The sequence below is a fragment of the Symphodus melops genome, assembly GCF_947650265.1.
Source record: "Symphodus melops genome assembly, chromosome: 10".
Classification (NCBI taxonomy): Eukaryota; Metazoa; Chordata; class Actinopteri; order Labriformes; family Labridae; genus Symphodus; species Symphodus melops.
This window is the reverse complement of record NC_136700.1, coordinates 4,975,312-4,993,582: the sequence shown is the minus strand read 5'-3', so window position 1 is coordinate 4,993,582 and position 18,271 is coordinate 4,975,312. Positions and strand designations below refer to the sequence as shown.

At 40.5% G+C, this 18,271-nt stretch overlaps 4 protein-coding genes across 6 annotated transcripts in view; all 4 read right to left on the bottom strand.

Annotated features, from left to right (window-relative positions):
• Positions 1-1,839: 1,839 nt before the first annotated feature.
• On the bottom strand, positions 1,840-3,051 carry LOC306830583 (claudin-8-like). Its single transcript, XM_079354156.1, has one exon. The coding sequence runs from the start codon at positions 3,014-3,016 to the stop codon at positions 1,964-1,966; it is 1,053 nt and encodes a 350-aa protein (XP_079210282.1). The 5' UTR covers positions 3,017-3,051; the 3' UTR covers positions 1,840-1,963.
• Positions 3,052-3,415: 364 nt separating this feature from the next.
• cldn8.1 (claudin 8.1) lies at positions 3,416-5,723 on the bottom strand. Its single transcript, XM_079353751.1, has one exon. It carries the CDS (start codon positions 5,662-5,664, stop codon positions 4,876-4,878), a length of 789 nt encoding a protein of 262 aa, XP_079209877.1. The 5' UTR covers positions 5,665-5,723; the 3' UTR covers positions 3,416-4,875.
• A 1,262-nt stretch (positions 5,724-6,985) lies between these two features.
• On the bottom strand, positions 6,986-11,584 carry cldn8.2 (claudin 8.2). The gene is made up of 2 exons (XM_079353175.1): positions 9,664-11,584; positions 6,986-8,343 (listed from the first exon to the last, which is right to left on the bottom strand). Exons 1-2 carry the CDS (start codon positions 10,336-10,338, stop codon positions 7,432-7,434), a joined length of 1,587 nt encoding a protein of 528 aa, XP_079209301.1. The 5' UTR covers positions 10,339-11,584; the 3' UTR covers positions 6,986-7,431.
• Positions 11,585-13,129: 1,545 nt separating this feature from the next.
• The window catches only part of LOC306830875 (rho guanine nucleotide exchange factor TIAM1-like), a 30,355-nt gene continuing 25,213 nt past the window's right edge, over positions 13,130-18,271 (bottom strand). For all 3 annotated transcript variants that reach the window (XM_079354596.1, XM_079354597.1, XM_079354598.1), the window contains 10 exons: positions 17,830-17,955; positions 17,618-17,726; positions 16,845-17,024; positions 16,611-16,729; positions 16,422-16,530; positions 16,255-16,313; positions 15,942-16,047; positions 15,751-15,838; positions 15,457-15,629; positions 13,130-14,738 (listed from right to left, as the gene is read on the bottom strand). In XM_079354596.1, coding sequence (XP_079210722.1) covers positions 14,257-14,738; positions 15,457-15,629; positions 15,751-15,838; positions 15,942-16,047; positions 16,255-16,313; positions 16,422-16,530; positions 16,611-16,729; positions 16,845-17,024; positions 17,618-17,726; positions 17,830-17,955 — 1,551 coding nt within the window. In that variant the 3' untranslated portion in view covers positions 13,130-14,256. The remainder of the gene's footprint in view (positions 14,739-15,456; positions 15,630-15,750; positions 15,839-15,941; positions 16,048-16,254; positions 16,314-16,421; positions 16,531-16,610; positions 16,730-16,844; positions 17,025-17,617; positions 17,727-17,829; positions 17,956-18,271) is intronic.

Here is an 18,271-nt window from a genome sequence, read left to right as displayed (position 1 = left end):
AATAGAAAGTAGCAGTTCTTGTAGCAACTTTCAAAATAAAAGATGAAATAGCATCCTTTGAGCAAATATAGAGAGAATGAGTATGCTTGTTGTGGACTGGGGTTCATATATTTGATGCATGCGTTCATGTATGTCTGTATACCGGTACATGTATATATGTGTCTATAGCTCAAATGATTCAGATATGTTTAATAAATACGGCCATAGAGTAGTAAAAACTACATTAAAATCACTGTATTTAAATATTTGTATGATTGTTTTCAGCCTGTTGATACCTGCTTTGTCCAGTATTTAAAAGCTTTTATTTTTCAGTCGTGATCGCTTTATTTCCGGTACCACTCTCACTTTCTTTGGCTGACTGGACACAGCTGAGTGTCCCTCCCGTGCAGGCGCTCAATTGAGGGCACAGCCAAGCCTCTAATCCGCAAACATGGATACGTCCTGAAGATTAACTTCAAATCTGGCAACATTCGACCCTGACAACGTCTTTGCTTTGGTACACCGAGGAATGATTAAATCTTTGCTCCAGTCCTGATGGAAATGCAAATCTAATCTTCAAACTGGTCTGTGACGCTCCCTTGAAGATTAACTACCTCAAACTGTTTTTCTCACACAGTGTCATAGTAAAATAAAATGTGTCTTCATAATTTAGCCCACCTTGCTCTTATCCTTGAGACCGAAAAAAGTTATTGTTGCTGCTCAGGGAAATTAATCATCAGCAACTGCTGATGTTGCGCCAAACCACTTTCCCCCCCAAGTTTGGGAGAACCATCCAGTGCTTTGTAATCTCACTGTTGTCTATGTCCTCAGATTTGAGTTAAGTTATATTCAGATAGTGATAATTAAAACACAATGTAAATAACCCCAGATGGGTTTTAATGTACAGGTTACATTGTGGTGAATGTCCAAATACAAAACTTCAGAATAGGATCAAATGCATGAACCACACCATCTCTATCCTCACTTGTACTTAGGCCAGGTTTTCATGTTTTCAGTTTGATTCATAACCTAATTTTGCTTTGGATAAAGATGAAGTGAAAGAGAGAGAGTTATTCTTCTGCCACCTGCAGTCGGAGAAGGAAAGATTGCAGGGTCAGTTCACGCTTAACAACGCTCACCGTGTCCTTTGGCATCACCTAGTGGTGAGAAAAAGGCAAAAGCCTGAACCAGGCCAACATTTTGAAAACACTGTTAGGTCGTTTGAACTGCCATCCTATGGATGTTGTGTTTTATTTGTTTTGTTTTCTTCACTTGAAAGCCAGTGCAATATAGAGCCATATAGTAAACAGTATCCCAACTACAAGGGAACAGCTACCACATGGTCTTTAGATTTCATTTCTTTAATTAATTTAAGGGAACTTACTTTACTAAGCAGCCACTCAGAGAGCTTATCATCGCCACAAACATACAGGTTAGCACATCCTTCATAGACATATACCACATCCACTATTAAACATAAACATGACACACAAAGCCAAATCTGCAGGTTAAAGAGTTCTTTTCAACAAACTGCAACTGTTCAGATTATGTTCCTATACTAACACACACAGATGATCTACGTCTTGTATTTGATAGCATACTTTTGTGCACGCAAAGAAAAGAAATAGAGACAGCAACACAAATAGCCACAACAACAAAATAAACAAATAATGAACAGATGGTTACAAAGAAAACATAAGGCTATGATGTTCTAAATAAAGTATTTGGGTTTTTTTTAAAGCAAGCCCACACCGTGGTCTCTGAGAAACTGTATAATGACCCTTTTAATTAAAAAACAACAGCAGTGATGGTCGATCAATTGAATCACAAAAGCTCAACAGAAAATGTCAAACGTTTGTAGTCCTGGTTTCAGGATTATCCAAACAAACGTGTTATTATTCTTTATCTTTAAAGAGGCAGCAGTTCGAAATGTCTCTTATCAGTAAAGTTTTGGCAGCTGCAAAAACCCACTTTTTTCTTTTCTTTATATGTACACACCAGCTCTGCTTCCACCGTGAGAGTCTGGATGAACTCGTGATGCTTTGTAGCCAATGAAAACAGGAGTTTGTGGAACCGGGTAAAAACTGGACTGGTAGGATGCTGAAGGATTCAGTGAATACGGAGTTGTGTTTTGGCTTATGTAGAAGGAATTTCCCGGAGTATACAGGCTTCCAACATGGCTGGAACTCTGCAGGGAGGATTGCTGAGCCATGCCTCCTTGATATAACATTGATGCATTTTCAGGCAGACCAGGGTTATAGACAACAGGAGGGGCTTGGGGGAGGTTTTGCAGCGGCATTGTAAATTGTTCTCCAACAAAGCCGTCGTTTGGCAGATGAGGCTGGTATGCAGTGGATCGGAGGCTCGAGACATTTGAGATGGGATGATACCTCATGAGAGTTGGTTTGCTGGGTGCCGGTTTGTAACTAGGCAAGTGCGCTGGGTGATACACATCAAATGAGCCTTTCTCCGAGGGCATGCGCCGACAGAGAAACAACATGGCCGAGGCAAAAAGAAACGCACCAGTCACCCATCCGATATAGAGAGCCTCCCCGAGCTCCCTCCTCTGGGCATCAATAAGCAAAGGATTGTAAAAATCCCTGATGATTGTATGGCCTGTCCACGACACAGGGATAAAAACGCAGATGCAAGCCATCAACTGCATACCACCTGCGGTCAACAGAAATATGGTCTTAACCCAGTCATTATCCTGAAAGCAGGAAATACATCTCAATCCTGCCAGAGCAACAAGTAGCCCGAGTCCAGACAAGGCCAGGGAACAGCACATGAGACCCCTGGCTGCCTGTAAGTCCGGAGGAAGGAACAGCAGGGAGTCGTACACCTTACACTGCATCCTTATGTTGGCCTGTCGGTAACAGTTCATCCACAAGCCCTCCCAACGGGTTTCCATCACGATGATGTTCTCTCCAATGAAAGCCGTCACCTTCCACATGGGCATTCCTGTTGTGGCCGCCGCCCCGATCAGCCCAATTAGGCCCACGCACATTGCAGCAATTTCTGTAAAACGCTGAACCATTTTGAAGCGTACAAAGATAAGGCAATATAGTAATCAAAAATATTAAGGCTCCCGTTGGCTGCAAAATGTCATGCTTTGGTCCTCGATGTGTCCAAGGCAGCAATGATCTTTTCATCGGATTCTTGTTATGGGAAAGATGCTTTGCAGGTGCCTGGTTGGCCCAGAGCAATAGGGGTGAGGAGGACCTGCTTTTGTTGTGTTTATGGTTCCCTTGGCTATAGGGGAATATCTGTGCCATCACTTTCGCCAGCAGTAAACACCAACAAGAGAGAGATACCAGAGAGAGAGAGAGATCACAACTTCACAAAGATTATATCACTTTCAATGTTTTTATTCCAATAATAAAGTTAATAAAGCATAAAAAAATACATTATGAAATAAGCTTCAGCAGTACCCATTCTGTCCACAGGGGAGCAGAGATGACCTGACGGTGCTTGAACAGAGAGAAGGCTTGGATCACACACTTAAAATAAGGTATATATTGTTAAGCACTAGAAATTTACCTTGTACATCACAATGACAAATATTCTATATTTCACAACTGAATGGCTTTCTTAAAAACACATAATATGACAACAATATCATTACATAATCAAATGTTTTCATTATGAAACAGCTTTCAGACAATAGTACATTTGTTGGCAGTTCCCTGAAACGGAAGAGTTCCTGTCTCATAGTATTTTCACAACCACTGGGAAATGAGATTCTGCAGCTGTTATTAAATTTGCCTCTTTTTTAAATGAAATGAGGGTGTATTGTATAATACAAGTGTAAACAGAGTTAGACATATCATGACTCTGAGAAATATTAATACACTTTAATAAACAGATATGGAAATGTTACTTGATTTCTCAAACATATAATTGAACTGTGATAAACCCTGAAATGAAATAGACACTTTTGGTATAGAGCCCTCTGTTTTAACTCATTCAAAATGACTTGCAAATGTGATCACATGATCATGCTGTCACGTCATCTCTGTCTCTAGGCTCAAACACAAAGTTAACACACCCTAAAACAAGCAGCCTTAAACCTGCATCTCATGTTTGCTCAGCCATTTGTTCAGTTCCATCCGCTTCAGACAGCTCCAGGGCATCATGGCAAACTTAAACACAGGCTCATGATTCTATTCCAATCACAGTCATACACGTGCGTTCATGTTCTTCTAACATACATATCCGTATACCTGTGTGATTATTTAGTATACACTCAGTCCCCAATTTTGCATTTACTGTCCTGAGGGCTGTTCTTCTAACCCACATGTCTTTGTTTTCCCTTTGTGGATCCTACTATTGTACCACTCGTATGTTTGTTTTTTAAACACATATTATGCCTTGTTGATGTCGGAGAGAATTTTGTTTTCAGTGCCACTTTAAGCACAGCGATTTTTGATGAAAGGGAAAAATGAATAAAACCAAACTGAATGAGGTCATTTGTGCCTCCCAACAACAACAGATATTGTTTGAACTGTAAACACACATTCACGTTTTATAAGTACGTTTACCTAGTTACAGCTTGCACAAAATGTTATATACAAGGTTACACACCTAAAATGCAAGTATAACATTGGTATCATGACAGACATAAACGTAGCTGAAGATGCTTTAGATAGTGCTGTTTAAGAAGACACAAAGTACTGATAGAAAACTTATAAAAAGAGTCATTTCAAAGTGATTTTGCTCTTACAGCTAGATTTATAATGCGATGTTGTTGTTATTCACAGATGTATTAAATGAAATGTATTTTTCTTTCCTGAAATACAACTTTTTCCATTTGAAATTCCTGCCATGTAAAAAATAATTTTCCTTGCACATAGTGACCATACCTGTGGTTATAATAACCTCAGTCAGTTTAAGCTTTCAGAGATAAGCCACTGCACTGCGTACAGACGGGTATCTAGATTGGTAGCTGTAGTTATTGGAGGGATGTCTTGACAGCACTGGCTGAGGCTGAAGTTGTGGTTGGGGAAGGAAAACCAGCTGTTGAGGCTGTAAAGGCTGTAAAGGCTGTGGAGGCTGGGGAGGGTAGGCCATGTAGTCAGAGGCCCTGGAGTATATGTACCTCTCTGAATCCTTCTCGTCAGACTGCAGGTTGCAAAAAACAAACACGCATCCTCCAGCAAAAAAGAAAGCAGCGGCCACCCAGCCGATGTAAAGAGCCTCCCCCAGCTCCCTGCGCTGGGCATCAATCAGCAAGGGGTTGTAGAAGTCCCTGATGATAACATGACCTGTCCAGGACACTGGGATAAGGACGCAGATGCAAGCACATATGATCATTATTCCTGCAATGATGAGAACAAGGCGCTTCGCTTTATCGTTGTTTACAATACATGACGTGCACTGCAGCCCCACCAGACTAATCAGAAGACCGAGGCCGCCCAGTGCCAGCGCGCAGCACATCAGCCCCCTTGCTGCTTGTAGGTCAGAGGGCAGTGCCAGGAGAGAGTCGTACACCTTACACTGCATCCTGATGTCGGCCTGTCGAAAGCAGTTCATCCACAGACCCTCGTATCGGGTCTCGAACACAATGATGTTCTCTCCTATGAAAGCTGTGACTCGCCACATCGGCATCCCAGTGCTTGCCGCCGTCCCAATCAGTCCAATTAAGGTCAGTATCAGACCAACTATCTCCAGTGCAGCGTTGGCCATCCCTTCCTCCTTTTATTCCCCTTGGCTCATATGTACAATAATATGCAGAGGCAGTGTCTTTACCGTGAAGCAGAAGAGTCCCTCTCTGGAGCGGTTTTGCATCCTAGTGGAGAGGTAGCAGCGGGTGGATGTTCACCTGTACAGCCTCCTCCCTGTGGACAGGACACCTGAATGGGAGGGGTGGGGATTTCAACCTGTTGCTTGGAAACAGAATCCCCCAGGCTTTACTTTTTACATGTACACCTACCGCCGGAGCTGCTTCAAGCTATGACTCTGTTTATTTAGAAGTCTCAGTTTACATTCTTGGTCACACTTAACAACTCCCACAAGGAAGCTTTACTTTCTTCCAAAATATAGGTTGTTTATTAACAGGGGGATTTGTTTTACTGCTTTAATCAGTGACTAAGAATATTATAAAATGGCTGCATGTTGAAATATTACCAGTTGTAACACAACATATATAGAAATTAATCATCTGTGAGGTTATTCTTTGTCCTATTTGAAGTTGAAGCCTCTGTACACCCACACAGATGTTGGTGATTGAGACCATGACTAGCCCCATTCTCAGCATTATGTGGGTGTGGACATTTTGTTTGATTGACAGCTCCACCACCTTGTTAATTCTGAGAAGAAGAAAAAACAACCCGTTTGGAAAGGAGGACTTGATGACTTTTAGTTTGATTAGAATTTATTACATGATACATTTTTTTTACCATAGCTCCGCCTCCTCCTGCCCTGGTCTAATCAGCCAGAATCATTCAAAACGTATGTGTGGGTGAACAGAGGCTTTAAATCATTCACCACTTTTAAGTTCTTTATATTACAGAGTATCACAAACACTACAACTGTAATGTGAACATTGACAAAATTGTGTGTGAGTGTCGATGATGTGGATAATACGTGTACCCATGTGACACTGTCAGCATTGAATTACTTGGCTAGCTCTCTTGTTTCTGTCTGTGCTGAGGAAAGAGCAGGTGTTTGAGGCGCTGGCTTGGCTGAAAGGAAATCTCTTGGAAGGTGTGCGTTGTGGGTGGACCTGTAGGAGCAGTCTGGTTAGACTAGTTTAGGCACATTTCAACTCTCAAGAATAGAGAAAAACAGGAGCGCTTTACAACATGGCAGTAAATGAACGAGGAGCAGTTTCTGTTGAATCCAGGGTGAAAAAACTTTTGTTAACTGGCAATAATATAACAAGCAGCCAATCATGATGTCTTGTTCAGCTTTCCCTTCTTGATTTGGGTACAGAAAAAAACAAAAACGTTTTTTTTTTATTTTATCAGTGTAATCCCTTTATTTGGAAACCACATATGACCTCAACCTTAGGCCAGAATCAAGAACATATTCACATTTACAACAGAAATCAACAGTTAACTCAAATCCTCTGGAGGTATTTAATTTAAAAAAAAGACCTAGTGCATACTTGTTCTCAGCAGAGGCTATAAAGACTGTTAAATTATTTGTACATATTGTATTTATCAAAGATTATAATAGTACATCTGCATGTCTCATCAATTGTATTGTACAACAAATGATAACAAACAACGCACACAGTAAATAAGGAACAATTTACACGGGCTGAACACGATAAGTTCAAAATGAAATACTCCGGGCGCTCTTTCAAAAGGTGAAAACTTAGGCCCTTTATAGTGACAGTCATAAGCAGGATTAGATGACCGATATCCTGAGAGCTTTTGCCAAATTGCGGCAAGTTAACATAAAGGAAACAAAGAATCCAGACATTGTCTTTGTGCTTGATTTTTCTCTCTAGTACTGACTTGGTGTATATGCCACAGATCCTGGTGGGGGGATAGAGTAGGCAGGCTGGTAGGAGTATGCTGGCTGGTAGGTGTACGGCTGATATGTGTATCCAGGTTGGTAGATATTTTCCCCAGGGTTGTATACAATCCTCTCATCTGGTTCCTGGGTGCGAGGAGCGTGACGACACAGCAGGATCACCCCGGCAGTAAAGAGCAGAGCTCCGGTCACCCAGCCGATGTAAAGAGCCTCTCCCAGCTCCCTGCGCTGGGCATCGATCAGCAGAGGGTTGTAGAAGTCTCTTATTATGACATGGCCTGTCCAGGACACGGGGATAAGAGTGGTGACACAGGCCATGAGGAACAGACAGCCTCCAGCCACAAGAACAATATGCTTGGTGCGGGCCCGATGGTCCACCACTTTGGTACATTTCATCCCAACTGCTGAGACAATAAGGGCAAAAGAGGCCAAAGCCACAGAGCTGCACATGAGACCCCTGGCAGCCTGGAGGTCTGCGGGCAGAAACAGCAGGGAATCGTAGACCTTGCATTGCATCCTGATGTTGGCTTGTCTGTAGCAGTTCATCCACAAACCCTCCCAGCGTGTCTCCATCACAATGATATTTTCCTCGATGAAAGCTGTTACCTTCCACATCGGCAGGCCTGTCACAGCTGCCACCCCGATAAGTCCGATGAAACCGATGACGATGGCCACGACTTCACAGCAGATAGCATCTCGACGGTCCTTTCTCTCTATTCTCTGTTTCTCTTCATATATCGAATCTTGATAATCTGCATAGGCTTTGGCCTGTTTCTCATCATAGTAGGACTCAGCGTAAGATTGAGGTGGCTTGGTGTAGCCACTGTAAGCAGTGTAAGAAGCCATTAACTCACAGAGAGCCAAAGACAAGCTTTGGCAGGACTCTCACAGCTCATGAAACAAATCTGAGGAAGAAGAGCAAGCAAAGGAACTTATACACCCACAAAAAAATGCCAAGGATGCAATGCAACCTTACTGGTTGAGCTGCTTTACAGCGAGATAAATGGTGACGCACCAATGAGTGCTGCTTGTTTTGATGCAAATCCACCTTTCTTCTCTAACAATACACCTTTGGTTGTTTGATTTAGAGGGATAAATACAAATATATATATATATATATATATATATATATATTATTGTAAAACAGTGGTATAAATAAAGCATCCAAGCTCAAGGACATTAAACACAATTGTAAGCATAAGATCATTATCACATTTTTTAAACTAAACAATGTGAATTAGAAATCAATAGGTTCTCTAAAAAAAGACTATGACATGAAAAGCACACAAGGTCTCATTGTCATTTTATTGTTGAAAGTTTGAATTCATAATTTACCAGTTCAATCTCCGGCCTTCTTATGCCTGAACCAAATTAGTAGAAAATCATGTGTAGGAAATAATTATATATTGTATTTGTACAATACAAATACATGTTTTGTTTTCAAATATCATTGTCTCTCTCTCAAGCCAAAAGCTGATACAATACAGATGTCTAATGGTCTCCTCCTTCATTGGTAAACTGAGCTGATGAAAAGGTGTTGATCACTGAAACTGGAGTAGTATTGGTTTCTTTGTAACACTCTCTTGTTCATTAGCCAACATTCTCCCCTGAAGTGTAAAGTCTTACTGCCATAATAAGTGACTCTATTGAAATACTTTGTAATATAAAGTGTTCAATGCAAACAACAACTGAGCTGTTAAACCAGGGGATGTCTGGGGTTGTAGCTGTTCATGGTTTAAAGGTTTTAATCAATGCTTAAGCAGCAACTATTATAAACAAACTTTACATAACATCCAACCTTTTAGAAACTTAAATTGACGTTGCTGCGGGTGATGTAACTTCTTGGCTGTGACATACTGCCAGCTCATAACAATTAACAGTTGAGGGAACAATTGAGCGGTTCAGAGTAAGAGTCCACAGTGAAGACACTCAGTGTTATGAAATTACACAAGCATATTGTTGTACAAATATCTTTATTTCTACATCACATTGCATCATATATTTTTTGAAAATTGTCAAGAACTTTGGTCTCTATTAACTTGGAGAGAAAACCATTGACAGAAGTACATTTGTCATTATTAAATCACATTGATTAAAGTTAAAAGTTCATACAGAATTTGCAAACTTTGACTCTTCCAAATGTTTTAGACATGTTAATTAGAATTCTTCACATTTCAGGGAGTACAGTACAGTTCTTTACACATATTCTTGATGTTTATACGAGCTGGATGGTGTCCTTTGCAGATACACTCTCTTTTCTTCCCTCGTCGCCATAAGATACGCATCACGGTAGGACTCCTCTTCCTTTGATCTACGTCTGCTGTAGCTGAACAGAATGAGGATCCCGGTGATCAGCAGGATACCCGATGTGGCCCAGCCAAGATAGAGAGCAATCCCCAGCTCCCGTTTCTGAGATTCATGAGTTGTTGGGTTGTAAAATTGTCTGATGACAGTATGACCCACCCAGCTGACCGGGATAAGGGTGGTCAAAAAAGAAAGGAGGTACAAACAGCCACCTAAAGCCAGAGTAATGTTCTTGCTTTTTGGATCATCGCCACAACAGTTGCACTTTCGGGCCCCACATCCTGTGATGGACAGGGAGAGGACGACCAGGACTATGGAGACGCACATGAGTCCTCGGGCTGCCTGCAGCTCTGTTGGGAGAATTAGCACAGAGTCGTACGCCTTGCACTGCATCCTGAAGTCTTCCTGGTTGATGCAGTTCAGCCACAAGCCCTCCCAGATTTCCTCCATGACAATCAGATTGGACCCTATGAAGGCAGAGACTCTCCACATGGGCAGTGCAGTGACCAGTATGGTCCCAAACAGACCAATGAAGCCCAGGATAATTGCCAAGATCTCTAACTTTGCTGCCATTTCTCAGAGCGGAGTGCAGTCTTGCTTCTCGTTTGTTGTCTTACGAAAAGAGTGCTCAAGGTCTGTTTCAAATCTGTTTAACATCAACATGTCTGCAATGTCATCTTTCTGGTTTTCGTTGACCTGACATTGGTTCTTTCCAGTATTTGAACAGCAACTGAAAAAAGTACTTTGCATGTAAGACTTTCAGTTTTAGCTCCCCCTGGATGGAATACAAACTTCTTATAGGCAAATAAATTTAAAGACATTTACAGAACATTTCTGTATAATATACAATATAGACATAGTCAATAGAGTCAACACAGCACTTGTTTGTATGAAGCGATGATGATGTGTTCATACACAGTCTTATATGTAAGTATCGTTGCCAACTGGCAAAGTCCAGGCGTGAACTACAACATTCACTGACCTGTTTGTCCAATATTTAAAAAAAACCGACAGTGTTCAATCAATGGGCATGTCAACCTTCATGTTACCCAGTACAATAAAGGATTTCATCATTACAGATGTCAGAGCGACTGGTCTGTTGTCCCTGTGATCAGCTCAGTTTTGGTGAACATAATAAAGCCCAAAATGTAATACGTTATACTCTCTTAAAACCTTTACAAAGTTAATTGTATGATGTCAAAAAAACTCAATATTCCTTATTATACCAGTTCCATATGCTAGTAAGTAATGTAATATAATATATATTGTATTAATTTGGGTACCACAAGACTTAAAGTAATTTGGCTGTTTAAATTATGGATTCCAATTTAAAAAAACTTTATTTGTCCCGGGGACAATAAAAGGGCAATACAAATAAAACTTGTTTTGACAGCCAAGTTGTGAATCATGTTGGAATACTGAAATGTGTTTCCTTTCCTTTACAATCTATACACTTGGATAGAACTGGGGTTAAAGCCAATTTGCTGACATCTCTGTGGTCACTGTGAAATGATTTCTGTATTCATTTTATTTATACAGGCGTTGTAGCTTGCTTTAGCAAAACTAAAAACAATCTCAAGATGACCCAGTAGATGGGTTAAGGACAGTGAACAGTTGAGGATTCTGAAGAAGAGCCTCTCCTTTATTTAAACTTGCATTGGTCTGGGAAAGGTCGCACCCCATTCGTCATTGTTTTTGAGAAGTGTTAGAGACTGAAAGGGAAGAGAGAGAGAGAAAGAGATACAGCAGTCGAGGTCACACAACAGGAACAGAAACTGGAAAACCAGCTGAACAGGTTTGCTAAGTGATACTATCTTCACATCCTTAGCTGCTTTGGTAAGTAAACAGGTATGATAACAAATGTGCACCTGTGACTGAAATACAACAAACATACACTGTGATGTATTTTGTACTTATAACCCATTACTGTATGTCTGTGTGAGAATTTCATATATACATTTGAGTTACATTTCATTATAATATGATGGAAGTTGAAGTTGCAGTGGTACAGTTACAGTAAGCATCAAGAGCAAGTCTGCCACCTGCTGTATGTAAATGTAACTGCACTTTCCTCATGATTAAACCAATTTATTTCAGCGTTTATTTTTAGTATTACCATTCAGAAGTCTGTACTGACCCAGAGTCAGTCACATTAAAATGTCTTGATCCAAAGTAAATATCATACAAGTTGATTGTTTTAGTAATTTGTCAAGCCAAAACATTGTTTGCATTTCAAATGTCCTTACTCTGTATTTTTAAAAGTATACTGTATATATTTGAGGCTTTGGGTATTAACCCTTATTTGTCAGTTTAACTAAAACATTGAGACAAATCAACAGAGTGACTGTTGATGACAGGAAAAAAACAGCAGTATCCAATGAATGTACTTTGTTATTTTCTAGGGTAAGATGTGAATCACTTCCTCTAAAGGAACCCTGTCCCATCTCAGCACTCCACATCTACAGTGACGGCTGAAGTAAACATTTCCCTTTCTATCTGGAGGAGCGCCACAGCTTTTGGTGGGTTCGACGATTGACAAGAGTGAGAAGGGAAATAAGCCTGGGTGACAACATGCCCACAAAGCCCATAGAAGTAAGCAGGAGATAAGGCTTTGAGAGCTATAGGGTCTGTTTATCCCGTTATCAACATGGGTTTTTTGTTACAGGACAGCCTTATCTACAGGTGTGAAGGCCGTCAGGACACAATAAAGGGAGGTTTAAGACCCAGTAAATGAGGCCACAATTTCACAATTTGGGGATTTTGACTATTTGTAGGAATGAATGAACTGCTGCTGACAACTCATTTCAAACAGTCTAATTTCACTTAAATGCCTTCAATATTATTGTACAAGTTTACAAGTAACAACAGTTATTTAAATTCTGGTCCCTTCTGTACTTGCCTGTCATTTACACTGAAGACTGTTTTATAAATAAATGCAGCTCTTTCAAGCCTGCAAGTATTTGTACTTTTAATTGATGATCATTTCTAAGCTGTTTCCTACATTCCTAAGTAAGATTTTTTTTTTTCCAAGTGAAAGGGTTTAGTGGAAACATTTACATTACATTTCTTTACCCTTGTTTGTGATGATTACTGCTGTTTTAGCTCCTTCACCATCCATGACACCTCGTACTCCGAGGCTTGCAGACTTACAACATAGCTCTTGATGTCTGTCTAAAGGTTTAGTTGTGAGTTTCTCCTCGTTTGTTCTGGTACTGAAGTCTGTCTTTGAGTGCTGCTGTGAGGCAGAGAGGGGAACATTGATTGTTTTTCTATACTTCTTAGGTATTTCTCGGAACATTAGCTTTTGATTTTCAAAATATAGTTTTGCAGAGGCAACATAAATAATTCATCACAATAGAGAGGCGCTTTGTATTATAAGTAGGAAACAATTGTATTTATTATGATATCAATACAGTTCTTCTATATACACAGTAATAAAAATGCAGTCTTAGTAGCACAATGAGTTGTTTAAAAGTATGACTTCTTTCACTGTTCAGGCATACTGCAAGACGTTCCCCTTGATTGCATGAGCAAATTTGGACTCTCCCTGTGAAAAAAATGCTGCGTATGTTTTTGCCCACAAAAGTACATGTGTAATTAATTTACATGAGAATAAATAAAATCCATTACCAGTGAACAGTTAAAAAAAAAAAAAACACCTTTTACAAATAGCTGATGAGGAAATTCTCTACAATAGTGTTCAGTGTTGAAAATGAAATGTAAAATCGAGCGTTCATTAAATGGCAATACTGAAGAGTAAAAAGGTAAAAACACAAGAACATTGCTTCACAGTAAACAAAAACATGAAATGGCAAATTCAAGTAAAACAGGATTATGTTAAGTTAAAAAAAAAAAAATCCCCTCGTGACTGTTAACAAAGGGGATATTAAAGACAGCTTAAACTGTAAAACAAGACGTCAAAATAATATTATACATGACCAGGAAATGTTTCCCATTACATCTCAGTGTATATTCATGTGAAAATCTTTTTACAAGTACAGTTAACTATGCAGTACATGACTGTCCGTAGCAATTATTCTATTTCTGTAAGGACAAAAAATATACAGCCCTTAACTATGATAATATCTCTGAGTCACATAGACAAACAAATATTCATGTTTTCACAATAACCAAATTTGGCAACAGCAGGCAGGACTATAGAACACTGCCCAAATGTGCAAACCATGCCAATCGAAGCAACTGATTAGATTCCATGATTGTACCAATAATTCATCTTTCAAAGCTTACACTTGACTTATGTAACAGCATTTCATTTGGGATGAAGCTCCCTCATTCTTCTTTCCTGTATTGCTCCACTGATTATCTTACCTGTACAAAAAGCATTCAGCAAAGTAAGGTAAGGAGGGATATATCTTCTAGCTGTGCGATATACTGTATGTCAATGCCCATGCATTGTTTGTGATGACTGATCATATGGAGCCCATGTAAAGCTATCTAAGACACTCACTATTAGCCTGTGCTCGTCAGCTTTTATGTGCCACAGTCAGAGGAAGAACCTGATTTCTCCCTGCGTACCCAAACGTCATTCTTCTCTGCTTGCTCTTGATCATCATCAGGTGTTTGACCAACTGTTGGGGATTTAAGGCTCTCACTCTCTGTTTCCAAGGATAAAGCCATGACAGGAGCCTCCAGGTCATCCTCAGCGGATGGCATTCTGGGAGGCTTGCTGAACTCGTCGTCCTCATCACTAAGGATGTCGGTCTCCTTCACCTCTTCCTGGTCCTCGTATTCTTCTAGGTCAAATTGTTCCTCCACCCAGCGATCTGTGTCACCTGCCAACTCAGGCTGCTGCTGCTGATCGGGTTCCTCCTCCTGCTTAAGTCTGTTTGAGTCAGACTCTTGTGGGGAAGCACGGTCCTGTTCGGGCTCACCATCAAAAACAATGTCTGTGTCTATGGTGAAGCGGTTGCGCACCAACTTCCTTCTGCCGAGTGTCCTGGAAGGGGCAGATGCTACCCAACAAAAAAAAGAAAGAAAAAGAAACAAGAACATCTGATTAAATTTACACAATTGGAATTGCTTTTAAAACTCTCCCACATTTTATGAACTAGCTGAAACTAACTCTTCATCACACTAAAATAAAATTTGATTTAAAGTACAAAAAGATGTTTTGAAAACAATTTGTAACTTCTTTTAAATCTAAAGGTTTTGATATGACCTGTAGTTTGTTTGAATGCAAGGATCTTTCCAAATGTCATTACCTCAAAATTAAATAATAAAATCATCTTAAAAGTGGGCTGCAGTAAATGTAACTTTGTGTAACGCTGGTTTTATTGAAAAGACGTGTCACCATGGTAGCGTGACCGTAGCCAAATTGGTTATCAATGTTACCATAAGGCTCATGTACCCAACCAGACAAAGCTACATAGCTGCACAGAAACTGCAAGTTGTGTGGAATTTGCTGAATGCAATGAAAATCGTTAACCAGAAAAATAAAATAAAATAAAGCCTTTTATCTCTTGGGAGACTTCCCAAAGTGACGGTCCTAAACCCAAGCAAATCATTTTGCTGATTTTACAGTACATCTAAAGACGTGGTTGAAAACATCAATGATAGCCTTCACACTAATAAAGCACCAAAACATGTTATCTGTGTCAGGAAAAGAGCAACACATTCAGAATTGGGACACTTGGAGCTGTAGGGAGACTGTAGCCACAGACTGGCATTTACCTGCTCTATTTATGGCAGGACGGGCTCCCTTCAGGGCACAGAGGCGCTTTCCTCCAAAGGGCACATACTGCTGGTTAAGGGGTAAACTCTCTGTTTTAAGGAGCTGCCGTCGGTGCTTTTCTCTCAAGATGGAGTGGACTGTCTTCAGAAAGTCTTTTTTACTCTCTGGAGAGCTGAGAGAGATAAAAGGGCACGTAATCAGTTTGACACTCAATAGATATCAGCTGACAGGACTTTATCAGTGCACGCTTCAATCTGCAGAGGAATTCAACTTCCATCAGAAGAGATCCTCACCTACAGCACAGCTGAAACGTCCTCTCTGGCCTCCCCTCTGACTCTGACTTTGTGTGGACGATCTCACACACAGCAGAGCCCTCGCCATCTAACAAAAGAATCAAAAAGCGATCCGATGAGGTTGTTTTTTGATTTGGAAGAAAAAAAAACATTTCAACACATTGCATAACATTATTTATTGAATAATTTACCTGCATTCGCCAAGGATCTGACTTGAAGGGCGTCAGTTGGGATCATGTGACGGTACCTGAAGGGGTCTTTTTCTTCTGAAGCTACAGACACTCGATGGGAGCCACCCTACAATCATTCAAAACAGACATTTAGTTTTTCTTCTCATAGCCCCTCGGCTTTGAAATAAGTCACAGCAGTTATATTTTACTGTAGACCTATTGGGCTGATTCTGAGAGTGTCATATTGGCTCCATTAATTAACAATGCTGTTACATAATGTATATTTTAAAAGGTCTTTGACTGTTGATGGCTTCTTTTTCTGCAAGAAACTTACAATTTTCTTTTTTTGTTTGGCTCCATCCTTGCATACAAAGACCACTGCCATTTTGAAAACTGCAAAAAGAGGAAAATGTGATCACTCAGGGCTTTCGGTGAATAGTCAAGAAAACAGGACAGAATTGAATTCACATCATAAATGGAAGAAACTGTATTCTGACATACCAAATGTAGCCAGCTGGGGCTCTTTCTTCGATTTTCCTAGAGAGGCTGGGGGGTTGATCCAGCTCACGGTGGTGTGGAGAAGCAGGTCACCCATGGACAAATCAGCAACCTGCAAAACCAGTAAAATATCAACGGTCACTCGGAATCTATTTAAGCTGTTAAAAGATCCAAGTCATTCATTCAACCAACCTCTTTCTTGTCCCCACTCTGCTCTGTGATGAGCTGATCAAACACTAAACCAAACTCCTCATGGATCTTCTGCATCTCATTGATGTGGCTGGCAACTTTGTTCATGGCTTTCATGGCAACTGCAGATGGAAGTAAACTGGTTAATTTGAGCTGTGGTGGCTTTGTACATTCACCCACATAGTCTCCCCTTGGAATGATTATGTCTTAGCGGTCAGCCTTGTGGCCCAGTCCTACCGTCCAGGTGGTAATGCTCCTCGCTGTCTGGGTCTGTGAGTGAGAACAACTCCTTCAGCAGCAGGGGATACTTAAGCACCCTTTGAATTGGTTTGATCAGGTATGACTCCAGGGTGGAGGAGTGCTGCTGCTTGGGGTTGCGCTCATCCAGGAAGGCTTTGAAATCAGCATCGGTTTTGGCTGGAATGACAAATACGGTAATGAAAAAAAAAAAAAACGCTAATTGTAACTCTTCCAGGCATCAGGTCCGCTTTTTCATTTTTTCCTTTCCACAACTGAAATGCTTGCATGCAGAAGATTCTACGCTTGTATTTTACTTAAAGTAATGCTGCCATACACGGAAAAAACAAACAAACTCAACGTGTTTAGCTGATTTTGTTTGCCTCCACTCGCTACGCATCACCCAGGTAACTTTAGCAAATTATTAATGTGGAGACTGAGACAAAAAAGATCTGTGTTGACCGATGAGCAGGCAGGGAAATACGTTTACTACTTTCATCAACAGCTTTATCTCCATCCTAACTCAGTATGATGCTAGCATGACAACCGAGTGTTCAACATTTCCCATTATGTATTAGCGATGTTACTCAGCTCCTCAGCACAGGGAGTCAACAGCTTGAAAGTATGCAGAGGTCAAATGGACAACTGTCTGGCTGACAGTTCCACAGATCAGATTTATGGAGCCTTGCAGAATATGGCAGATGGTTGATGGATAAATACATCCTCTCCTTTGAGGCAAGAAGGAATGTCAACCCAAGAGCACATTTACTCACCCTTTACGAGGACCTTCGGGACTTTGGTGTGACTTGCGCAGAAAGCACTGTAGATTTTAAAACGGTCTGCATAGTAAAGGAAAGAGCCTCCCAGAGAGAAGAGGATTTTCTGTGAAAGAAAGGATGGCAATGAGACAACCAGTAGTTACAATATTAAGTCTTTTTTTGATACATACATCTAGTGCAGTATGATTCACAAAGATAGGGAATACCTTAAACTGATCCACTCGCTCCAGCTTCTCGAGGTCTGGAACCAGTCGAGTCCCATCTTCCAGGGTTTTAAGAAATTCAACCTGGAACTCCACCATTTCTGGCAAGTTTCCAAACAGAACATCCAGCTAGAGGATAAATACATAAAGGAAGGTCAAATAATGTCTTTTTTTCCCCCCTCTCTCTTTCTTTATGTAATGCATTTAATAGTAATCCCTTTCCACAGCTAGAGCCTGGAAAAGCTCCAAAAATCCATCTAATTACCACAAGTGCATGTAAAACATCTCTTAACTTTGCAAACCTCCCCCTCTCTCTCATCATCATCATCATCATCCGCCCCTCTTGTCCTTATACACAGATACTCTCCACATGGTTATGTAAGCCACTTTCCACTTAAAACATTTCAACTGTGCTGGCATTTAAAAGCCAGCTTCCCCTCATTGG